Below are 12,439 nucleotides of genomic sequence, written 5' to 3'. Positions count from 1 at the left end.
TTTCCAAACAGGGGGATTTCAAGTCTGCAGAATGAGTGTTTTTGATACACATATCAGAATCAGCTACTTCAAATTAGTTACGCTGAAGTACTGGGAAGGATGGTCCCAACATCAGGTATAATGTTTATCAAATTCATTTGTGGTTCATTGGAAGCACTAATATAAAGATAAGAAGTGGTGACCCTTCCAATTCAGGAAACGTCTTAATTTGACCCTATTAAAAACTGAAGACCAGAATGCATCCATTTAAGGCGGGAGGAGAAGATGGCGACTCGACGCAGTGCGCGCAGCTCTCTGGTGAAATGATATCGTATTTGTTAACTAGGGTAACTGGCACAATTCTGATTTGGAGACAGCCGTGAGAAGCACGGAGGAACATCTGGAGAGACTTCTGAAATGCCCGGTTCGTTGCCGCTGCTACTGTGCGATCGAGAATCTCCAGAGGGAAGGCCCCAAAATCATCGGCTTTGCCTGCTGCTGGCGGCCGGGGCTAGGGTTGAAGCGCTCGGCAGAGATGTTGGAGGGCTGGTCAGAGGCTCAGAGTCAGACATAGCAGAGAGTTTTCTTCCTTCTCCCGTCGAGACTTTGAACTTTTTTTTACCGCGCCCATGACCTGTTCTTCATCAAGTTATGGTATTGCTTGCACTGTTGTAACTATATACTTTATACAAACCCCATTTCCAAAAAAGTTGGGATATTTTCCAAAATGCAATAAAAACAAAAATCCGTGATATGTTAATTCACGTGAACCTTTATTTAACTGACAAAAATACAAAGAAAAGATTTTCAATAGTTTTACTGACCAACTTAATTGTATTTTATAAACATACACAAATTTAGAATTTGATGGCTGTAACACACTCAACAAAAGTTGGGACAGAGGCATGTTTACCATTGTGTTACATCACCTTTCCTTTTAATAACACTTTTTAATCGTTTTGGAACTGAGGATACTAATTGTGGTAGATTTGCAATTGGAAACTTTGTCCATTCTTGCTTGATATAAGACTTCAGCTGCTCAACAGTCCATGGTCTCCATTGTCTGATTCTCCTCTCCATGATGCACCATACATTTTCAATAGGAGATAGATCTGGACTGGCAGCAGGCACACTGCTGTTGTAGCCCGTGCAGAATGTCACCTGGCATTGTCCTGCTAAAATAAGCATGAACGTCCTGGAAAGAGATGTCGCCTTGATGGCAACATATATCTCTCTAAAATCCTAATATACACCTCTGAGTCAATGGTACGTTCACAAACATGCAACTCACCCATGCCGTGGGCACTGATGCACCCCCATACCATCACAGATGCTGGCTTTTGCACCTTTCGCTGATAACAATCAGGATGGTTGTTTTCATCTTTGGCACAGAGAACTCGACGCCCATTTTTTCCCGAAAACTAGCTGAAATGTGGACTCATCTGACCACAGCACACAGTTCCAGTCTTTCGGTCCATCTGAGATGAGCTCTGGCCCAGAGAACTCACCAGCATTTCTGAATAGAGTTGATGTATGGCTTCCTCCTTGCGTAATAGAGTTTCAAATTGCATTTCTGGATGCAGCGACGGACTGTGTTGAGTGACAATGGTTTTCCGAAGTACTCCCGAGCCCAGGTGGCTATAATTGTCACAGTAGCATGACGATTTCTTAGGCAGTGCCGCCTGAGGGCTTGAAGATCACGCGTATTCAACAGTGGTTTCCGACCTTGCCCTTTACGCACTGAGATGTCTCTGAATTCTCTGAATCTTTTCACAATATTATGTACTGTAGATGTTGAAAGACCTGAACTCTCTGCAATCTTGCGTTGAGATATGTTCCTTTTGAACTGACTAACAATTCTGTCATGAATTTTGGCACAAAGGGGTGAGCCACGACCCATCCTTGCTTGCAAAGACTGAGCCTTTGATGGACGCTACTTTTATACCCAGTCATGATACCTCACCTGCTACCAATTAGCCTGCTTAATGTGGAGTCTTCCAAACCGGTGTTACTTGAATATTCTGTGCACTTTTCAATCTTATTTTAACTCTGTCCCAACTTTTGTTGTGTTGCAGCCATCAAATTCTAAATTTATGTATATTTACAAAATACAATTAAGTTTGTCAGTAAAACTACTGAAAATCTTTTCTTTGTACTTTTGTCAGTTAAATAAAGGTTCACGTGAATTAACATATCACAGATTTTTGTTTTTATTGCATTTTGAAAATATCCCAACTTTTCCAGAAACGGGGTTTGTACTTTATTGTCGCCAAACAATTGATACTAGAACATACAACTATCACAGTGATATTTGATTCTGCACTTCCCGGATTACAAATATTAAATATTAAAAATAGTAAAAATTAGTAAATATTAGAAATTTAAATTATAAATCATAAATAGAAAATAGAAAAATGGAAAGTAAGGTAGTGCAAAAAAACCAACAGGTAGGTCCAGATATTTGGAGGGTACGGCCCAGATCCGGGTCAGGATCCGTTCAGCAGTCTTATCACAGTTGGAAAGAAGCTGTTCCCAAATCTGGCCATACGAGTCTTCAAGCTCCTGAGCCTTCACCCGGAGGGAAGAGGGATGAAAAGTGTGTTGGCTGGGTGGGTCGTGTCCTTGATTATCCTGGCAGCACTGCTCCGACAGCGTGCGGTGTAAAGTGAGTCCACAGATGGAAGATTGGAAGATGTGCTGCGCTGTGTTCATGATCTTCTGCAGCTTCTTTCGGTCTTGGACAGGACAACTTCCATACCAGGTTGTGGTGCACCCTAGAAGAATGCTTTCTACGGTGAATCTATAAAAATTAGTGAGCGTTTTAGGGGACAGGCCAAATTTCTTTAGTTTTCTCAGGAAGTAAAGGCGCTGGTGGGCCTTTATGTTATAATTATGTGTCTTTTGTCAGTTTTTCTGTCTTGGTCTGTCCTGTGTTTCTGTGATATCACACCAGAGGAATATTGTATCATTTCTTAATACATGCATTACTAAATGACAATAAAAGAGGACTTCATATCCTCATAACCTAATCATAATAGCAAAAGAATCAGCTTTTTCTGGGGAGGAGTCAAAGTGTACAAGAATAGATCTTCAAAGTATTATGAGAAAGTGTGAAAATACATTGAATAGCAACTTCCAAATACAAACTTAATAAATAAGTGTCCAGGCTATAGGGAGTGGTCAAATAAAATTTAAGAACTCTTAAAGGAGCTAGCATTGGTACAATTGGCCAAAGAATCTTCTGCTCGCTACCGTACTGACCAGATGGAAAAATAAACAAGGTAAACAAGTTATTACATCAATAATGATGCAAGATTGAGGAGAGTCAAAAGGGCCATTTGGTCTTTGCCACTTTTTATTTTTCAATCTAGTGACTTCATACCGGCTAGCACAGTTACATATAACTTTTCGGATGCGGATATCACTGCCAAGGCCTGCATTTACTACCTGTCCTTAATTCCTCTCAAGGTGGAGATGAATCTTGTTCAGACTGTTATATTGTTAAAAAAGAATCACTTGCACATTTCCAAAAAGTCTCTTCTACTGAGGGAAACATGAAAGAGATAATGCAGGAACTTCCATCCAAAAGTGAAAGTGAAATGAATCCAAAAAAAAGATTCAACCCAATATCAAAAAATTAAACTACAAATAGAAAATGTGAGCAAATGGATTAATTTTGCTATTTTCCATCACATTTATTGTATTCTTAATTCAACATCTCTCATCAGCACTGTGATAAAATACAAACTCCCACACCTAACTCATTAGCATAGTACTCTTCCCCTTCAAATTCATCCTGTGCAGAGACCCAATAACTTAGAACAGTGGGCCCCAATCTCTGGGCCACAAAGAATGCAGTGGTGCAGGGGTAGCCGGAGCACACCCAGCACATCTTTAAGAAGAAAGCCGAACTAAACAAGCTAATTGATTAGGTGCTGCCCAGAAGCCAGTCTTCATTAGAGGAACAGAGATGGAGAGGGTAAATAACTTTAAATTCTTCAGCATTAAGGATCGATGTTTCTCTCTCTGAAAAGTAAGAGAGGATCTGTCTTGGGACCAGCACGTATCTGTCATTACAAAGAAATCACGGCAGCGCCTATACTTTATAAGAAGTTTGTATAGATTCAACATGTCACCTCAATCCTGACAGCCCTGTCTTTTCAGCCTGTCTGGGCTGACGTTTAAATTAATCAAACAATGGAACAGCTAAAGGCTCCAGCGCCCTGGAAAGGAGTAAACATCGCATAGAGCAAGTGAAATCGACAATCGCCTCTGATCTGGGCCGAGATTTATGTGCCGGGTGGCACCTAATTAATTAGCTTGTTTATTTCGGCTTTTTTTCTTAAAGATGTGCTAGGTGCGCTCCGGCTACTGCTGCACCTGCATGCTTTGCGGCCCGGTATCAGCCCACAGCCCGGAGGTTGAGGACCACTGACTTAGAAAGCACAGCTGAAGATATCAGCCTATAACGGCACCAACCATGGATGCCATTATTTATTCAAATTTGTTTACAACCTTTGAATTTTTATTGTTGTATGTCAAGATACAAACTTATGTTACTGTTTCAGACAATATTATCCACTTCGATCCATCATTCTGAAACCTACAGCAATTTCAATCACACATACATTTAATACCATAATCTTCCCAATAAGGTACGCCAAAACCATCCTGAAATTTGGTTCAGTTTTGCTGTTCATGTTATATTACCAACTACCCATTAGTCCTAACCTCAAACTGGCTCCTAGATCCCGAAACTAAAATTTAAATACTTAACAAGTAAATGAGCATGCATTTCTACAGAAGTCTACACAACTTCAGGATACTGAAAACATATACTTTAACCAACAAAGCTTTAAGATAGTAACTGTAATCAAGCAAAAATCTCCAGGATCCTCCTAATGAGGGTTATCAGACAAAATCTGACAAGTTACATGACATTAAGGCTGATGAACAAAATTTTGTCAAAGTTGCGGAGCCATACACCTTGTATTGCGGACCTTGGCTTCAGAAAGACCCGCCCCTCATAATGGAATTATAAATACATAATGAGCAAGACAGTCATAATAAGTATATAGTATAAATGTTAGTGTATGGCATTTGTACTAAGTAAAAAAAGCTCAAAAAAACCATAAATCTTGGAAATACTCATCAAGTCAGGCAGCATTTGTGGAGAAAATTAGTATTTCTGGTTGACTATTATTGGAATGACTTGATAAATGGTCAGTGACATAAACCATTAACATCAACTCTTCATACTTATTTATCTCAGAGATTTAAAAACCATGCAGCCAGAGGCTTCTGAAACCTAGAATGAAAACTTCAACAAGCAAAACTGAACTATTACTTAACCTCTGTCCGAAGTGATGAATAAACAAAAAAGTGCAGATAGCACAGTCATCTCATTTTTGAATGAATTAACACACTGACAAGGCTATTTACTGAACTGATTTTCTTGGCCAACACCTCTTCCATAAATTTGAACACATCTAACCTTCTATTGCCAATCCAATTTAAACCAGTTAATTCATACACAATTTTAATTATAAAATTTTCATGGTCAACATTCAAACCTCTCCATGGCCCTACCACTTCTACATCATCAGAGTACTCTTTCTTTCAGATGGGTGCCACTGTGGCATAGCCTTTAGCGTGACGCTATTACAGCTTGGAGCATCATAGTTCAATCCCAGCATCCTCTGTAAGGAGTTTGTATGTCCTCCCCATGGAATGCATGGGTTTCCTCCAGGTGCTCCTGTTTCCTCCCACACTCCAAAGACATACCAGTTAATTTGTTATTATAAACTGCCCCATGATTAGGCTAGAGTTAAATCAGTGGGTTGCTGGCAGCGTGGCTCAAAGGGCTGCAAGGGCCTATTCTACACTGTATTGCAAAACAAATAGGCTAATTAATTACGAATCCTGCCATTCTTCAGGTCACTATTAACCATGACTTCAGCCTTTTAAACTCCAGGCTCCAAAATTTGCTTCTTGAATGACTCTATCTGACATACCTCCATTAAATACCATCTGAAACTCTAGATCAAAATAAGACTCAAACTTACCAGGAGCCACAGGAAAGAAATATTCATGAAGCTTTGACCAACTTGACCACCTGCAGCATTACAAACTGCTTCCAATGTTTTGTTTTTACTTTAGATTTCCATCTTATCATTCTTTTGCTTTCCAGTCATTTTCGATAGCATTGGCTTGCCTCATATCAAAGTACAATATATCATGATGGCACATTGTATGTTATAGCCAAGTTAGCACAAACTGTGAAAATTTGTCACTTTGTTAAGGCTACAGGTACCCATCCTATCTCCATGAAAGTGAGGAAAGGCCAAAACATTACCAATATAACTAAGACTTTGCCAAACAAATTTTAACAGGTATTTTGTAATAACAAATGCAATAATTACATAAGATTAATTAAGCAATTACAAGTTAATCAAACTTGAAAATCCCCATAGAATTATTGTAAAATCGGCAGAGATCATTTTATTTTCACAACTTCACTTTTACACCATTGCTAATCGATTCCTGCAAAGTGTATTTGTTTATCAATAACCATCTACAAGATGTATGCACTTCCATCATCTCCTAAAACTAAAAGGTTAATCTGATTTTGCATTGTAGATGCGGACCGAACCCACTTCCAATACTACCGATTACAATTATTTAAATGATCTGTTTGTCAATTTAAGATGCATTGCATCAAAGCCAGAATCAACAGATCAGTGTGGGTTAGGAACATCATTTGTACTCAGCAAGCGGACAGTGAAGGTCATACTTTCCCCTCCCAAAATTGCCATGTATTTAACTCCTATAATCATTTAAAACAAAATGTACCTGTTTTGTTTCTCTTGAGTTTCTTTGGTAGCGTTAGCCTCCAATCCTCTGCAAATAAACACACTAGGATCAGAAGTGCATTGTGCATTTTTTCAGTGCAGGACCGCAGCGAAAAACCTTCAGGAGGAGAACACTGCAGTGCGGGTTTTGCACACAGGCCGAATCCTGGCGTCTGCAGCAGCCGAGGGGCCCAGCCACCCTGCCTGCCTCACACCCCACCGGGCCCCCACTGAGCCGCGGTACGGCATCAAACAGGACTGCAACCTCCCCATCCTGGAGGGTGGAAAAGAACGGACAGCAAAATGCACTCACCTCATTAATGTAAAGTGCAACAGTGAGAAATTCGAAAGCTAAACATGCGAGTAAGGCTTTAACAGTGAGTATACGAGTGGCCGCGGCGCAAAGCGCAGCGCTCCCCCTCCATAGCCGCCATCTTCTTTTAACTGACAGGAACTGGCTGCGGAGCGCGCGGCTGGGCACTTCCGGTCCGCCGTAATGGCTGATCACATGGTATCTGGCGCAGCAAGGGGAGGTGGTGGGCTTTGTGAGTGGACAAAACGTTGGGGACTGATGGGGAAGAGAGGACATCGTGGACATTGCCAGACCACTTGTAATATCTGTGGGTTGGACCAGTGCAATGTCCCACGTCTATGCTGAATGCAAACGTACAGCCGTTCTTTTATTGGTTGGTGCTGAGTTGCAGCCGCACTTCGGACCCATGCTCCTGATGCGTGGCTAGCCCAATGCGCAAAGTCCGAAGTGGATGGTGGGTGGAGAAATGAAGCCGGTTAAGAGATCCCGATGAGGGATGAGGGATGAGGGAACTCCCTGTCACTCAGTCCCATTCATTCACAAATCGAGCGGTCCCACCCCACCCACCTCCCAAGGTTAAATTTGCGCCCAGGTCGCCATGGAGATAGACCACACAATCCCTGCTGGTTCGACGGGTCTCGTGTATCCTGGACGCAAAGAACAACAATTTGCTTTTATATTTTCGTAAAGTTTAAGTAGGTTGTAACAAGGCACGGTGTTGGGGAGCAGGAGATAGAAATGTGGACAGCCAGAAAACGATGGAAATCTGCACTTGGGGCAATGTGTGTGAAGCAGAAAGCTTTGGTAACATGATGGGTATAATCTGGGGGATTGCGAAAAGCCCAAGTGGGGGCTTGAAGAAGCAAAATCATCGTATCAACAAGGACCTGAGAATGGAAAGGCATAGGGGTGCCATGAAAACAAATGTTCTTGCAAGGGTCGTGAGATTCAAAGACAGATGACCGGGTTTGGAAGCTTGAAAAGCAAAGGCATAATGACGGTGGGGGAGGCATGCGGATTAACAGGAAGCAAAGCCACTTGGGATGATGTGAGCTCCTGGAAGCAAATGGACCGATGGGTGTAATTGGGCAAAAGTAAGCAATACAAAAGTAACAAATACTGAAATCAATGGCTGGCAAGGAAAGGATGGCAAGTACAGTGAGGGTCAGTGACAATGTGAAGAACTTACAGTGGTGAAGTTGCAGCTAGAATGGATGAGAAATAAATTGCATCAAGTTGGGGGGGGGGAATGGTAGTCAGTATATACTTCTCTAAAGAAGATACCTGTAATTTCATGTCTGTATCACTACATACCTCAATTTCAAAGTTCAAAGTAAAATTTATTATCAGTAAATTTATTTGTTCCTGCAGGCATACTTACTAAACCTATCGAACAGTAACTGTAAACAGGATCAATGAACAACAAACACTGCAAATGCAAATATAAATAAATAGCAAAAAATAAGGATAGCATGAAATAACAAGATAAAGTGTCCTTAAAGTAAGTCCATCAGTTGAGGAAACACCAGAAATAGACTAAATGTAGTTATCTCCTTTTGTTCAAGAGCCTGATGGTTGAAGGGTAGTTACTGTTCTTGAAACTGGTGGTGTGAGTCCTGAGGCACCTGTACCTTCTACCTGATGGCAGCAACGAGAAAAGAGCATGGCCTGGATGGTGAGGATCTTTGGTGATGTATGCTGCTTTTCTATGGCAATATTTCATGTAGATCTGCTCAATGGTTGGGAGGGTTTTACTCGGGATGTGCTGGGCCAAATCCACCACCTTTTGTAAGATTTTCTGCTCAAAAGCACTTTACTGTTTTTTTTAAATTTACTTAACTGTCTTCAACACTTTTGTTCCATACAGCAGCTGAGTTTATTCAGGTAATTCTACAAACCCACACAATTTCACAGTTCATTTTTTTTTCAGTACAGAGTTTGTTAGCTGTACACACTATACAACAAATATTGTGATTTTTTATCACCAGCTATGTGTTAAAATGCAAGAGCAAATGATATAAAAGCAGATGGGAAAAAAGATTGTGAAGGGCACATAAATCCACACAGAGGTATCAATCAGTTACGTAAGTGAGAATAAATAATGGCACAGGAAGTATACGTGAAGTTACATGAAGAATAGATAAGCACTATTGTATTGTTTAAATGATGTGAGACTATTTAATTGCTAGTGTACGAAGAGCTATGGGTGTCCTTGTACAAAATCAAAAATAAGTTAGCATGCAAGTACTAAGAAGCTAAGAAAAAAAACCAGAGATAGTTCATAAGGGCCACCAAGAGGACCACAACCTTGTCATGGTTTGGAGGCTTGCATGCCTCACTGACCCAGAGAGCTGTGCTGGCTGGAATCAGGGCCTTATGCTTTGGCTCTTGGTAGGGTCACCCATGCCAAACAGGTCAAAGGGTAGAGGCCAGATGAATTCAACAACCCTGACTGGTAAAACAAAATTGTTACGGAAACAGCAATGAAGATGCCTTCTACATCTGAGTGTGATTGTATCCCTGAGTCTCCACCCAGGACCTGCATGACTGACAGTAGTGAAAATCGAGAGGGAGTTATTAACATGATGATGGAAGCCCTGACCACCACCAGAGATGGAGGACCTTCATTGCTGCCCTAAATGCCAGTGGCATACTGGGCAGGAAGTAAGTATGGGATAGGTCAGCCCTTTTTTCCTGTTTCACCGTTCAGTTTGAAAACAGCTGATCTGCTTGTTGGCTTCAGAATCTGATGTTCTTCATTCTGAGGGTGTTAAACCTTTGGAATTCTCTACCCCGGATGCTCATTACAGGCCAATAAACAGATTGCTGGGCATTAAGAATATTGGGGATATGAGGAGTGTACGGGTAAATGGTGCTGAGGTGGATGACGATCAATGATCTTTATGAATAGTGGAGAGATTTAGAGAGCCAGACGGCCTGTTCCTTCTCCTATTTCTTGTGTACCTATTCTGAAATGATTTGGAAAGTTCCTCTACAATGTGAGTATGTTTCATCAGGTAGGGGAGTTTAAAAGTAAAGGGCATAGATTCAGAATTAGGAATTGGGCACATTAGATGCAGCTGAGGAGGAATATCTTCTCTAAGATCTTTGTGGGTTTTGGGACTTCTCTATCCCTAAGAGCTTTGAATGTGGAGTCATTTAACATACAGGTATCTCCCACGTTACAACAATACAGGTAATGGGAATTTGTTCTTAAAGAATTCAGAAATCACTACCCAAAAATTTGAGATGTAGAACAAAATTCACTCTCACAGAATCTATGTAAAAGGTAAGCAAATAAATAAACATAAAATTAGTTTTATTCAATTTGCATTTCTTAATGCCTACACAGCTGACATGACTTTGCATTGCAGAAAACTGTGATCCCGTTGGTTTTCTGGAACTGCAACAACTCCATAATGCAGGGATCACCTGTACTTAAAAACAGGCCAATTCAGCAAAATTAGGATTTTTGTAAACTACTTCCTGACAATCAATTCCAAGGACCCTCTCTTTAAGAGCTCTTAAAGAGGCAGAAGGTATGTATGGGCAAACGTAAGGGTTAATGATTTGAGCAGACTGCAGTCTGTCTTGAGACTTTTCTCCAAGTCTTCAGTGTTAGAATTATTATTGTGAAAATTTTTGTCATGAAGTTTGTTTGTGGCAGCAGTGCAGTGCAAGATGTAAAAAAAACCTGTAAAAATAAATAAATGGTGTAAAAAAGGAACAGCAAGGAAGTGTTTGTGGGTTCGTGAATTGTTCAGAAATCTGACAGCATAGGGGAAGAAGCTGTTGCTAAAATGTTGAGTGTTGGTCTTCAGGCTCCTGTACCTCCTCCCTGATGGTGTTAATGAGAAGTGGCATGTTCCAGATAGTGAGGATCCTTAATGATGGATGTCACCTTCTCGAGGCACCACCTTTTGAAGATGTCCACGATGAAGAGGCTTGTGCCCAGATGAAGCTGAGTGAGTCTACTACCCTGTTAACCTCTTTCCATCCTGTGTATTGAAGCCTCCGTACCATGTGGTGATGCAACCTCTCCACAGTAGATCTACAGAAATTTGTTGGAGCCTTTGGAAACATATAGACCACAGAGTGTGCGGCTTCAGAGCTGTGTGTCAAACATAGCTATAAGCAGCACTGGGGCCCCACAGGGAACTGCATTGGCTCCCTTCCTGTTTACCCTGTATACCTCAGACTTTAGATACAACATTGAGTCATGTCATCTGCAGAAATTCTCTGATGACTCAGCAATATTTGGGTGTATGAGGGAAAATGGGAGGATGAATACAAGGCCCTGGTTGAGGACTTTGTCAAATGGTGCAAGCTGAATCAGCTGCAGCTCAACAGTAGAAAGACAAAGGAGATGGTGACTGATTTTAGTAAGACTAAGCCTGCATTGCTTCCTGTTACTATTGATGGTGAGAACGTGGATGGGGTGAGGACCTACAAGTATCTGGGGTTGCACCTGGATGACAAACTTGAGTGGAGCACCAACGGAGATGCTGTGTACAAGAAGGGCCAGAGTCACCTCCACTTCCTGAAGAGACTGGGGTCCTTTGGAGTATGCAGGCCTCTCCTTCACATGTTCTACCAGTATGTTGTTGTCAGTACAATTCAGTGGTGTGCTGGGGCAATGGCATCAACACAGATGATGCCAACAGGCTCAATTAATGGATTAGAAAGGCTGGCTCTGTTAGAGGAGTCAAACTGGACACACTGGAGGCTGTGGTAGAACAAAGGACCCTACGGAAAATCCTGGCAATTCTGGACAACGTTTCTCACTCTCTGTATGCCATCTTGGCTGAACAGAGGAGCACTTTTAGTAATAGACTAAGACAACTACACTGCTCCAAAGAGTGCTATATAAGGGCATTCTTATCCTCGGCCATTAGGCTCTATAATAAGTCACCCTATAGCCAGGGAAGTGATGAATACCTCCTGTTAGACTGTTTGAGGTAACTCATTTTTTTATTTCTTACTTCTTTTCTGGTATTTATATATTTGTGCCCTTGTAATGCTATTGTGACACTAATTTCCTATGGGATCAAAAAGGTATCTATATCTTATCAATAATAAATCTCCTCACAGTATACTGTAGCTACTGGTTTATTCCATTGATAAGCTTAAAATGTTAAGGATCAATAATGTGTGCAAGGCAAAACGTTCAAAATACTTATTTGAAAGGTACAGTGAATGAGGTTGGTTTGAATAAATGAAGTGGCAAGTGTGGAATATTTGTCTTTATTAGTTGATGCATAAATATAAGAGTTGGGTGTTTCTGATGGATCTTTAT

General features: G+C 41.0%; 1 protein-coding gene across 5 annotated transcripts in view; it reads right to left on the bottom strand.

Moving 5' to 3' along the window:
- LOC140202898 (trinucleotide repeat-containing gene 6A protein-like) overlaps nucleotides 1–7,264 on the bottom strand; it is a 175,636-nt gene extending 168,372 nt beyond the window's left edge. For all 5 annotated transcript variants that reach the window (XM_072268445.1, XM_072268446.1, XM_072268449.1 and 2 more), the window contains exons 1-2: nucleotides 7,144–7,264; nucleotides 6,832–6,879 (exon numbers count right to left, since the gene is read on the bottom strand). In XM_072268445.1, coding sequence (XP_072124546.1) covers nucleotides 6,832–6,879; nucleotides 7,144–7,148 — 53 coding nt within the window. In that variant the 5' untranslated portion in view covers nucleotides 7,149–7,264. The remainder of the gene's footprint in view (nucleotides 1–6,831; nucleotides 6,880–7,143) is intronic.
- Between the last annotated feature and the right edge of the window lie 5,175 nt (nucleotides 7,265–12,439).

Source organism: Mobula birostris, chromosome 9, assembly GCF_030028105.1.
Source record: "Mobula birostris isolate sMobBir1 chromosome 9, sMobBir1.hap1, whole genome shotgun sequence".
NCBI lineage: Eukaryota > Metazoa > Chordata > Chondrichthyes > Myliobatiformes > Myliobatidae > Mobula > Mobula birostris.
The sequence above is the reverse complement of the archived record's forward strand: the minus strand, read 5'-3'. Positions and strand labels throughout refer to the sequence as shown.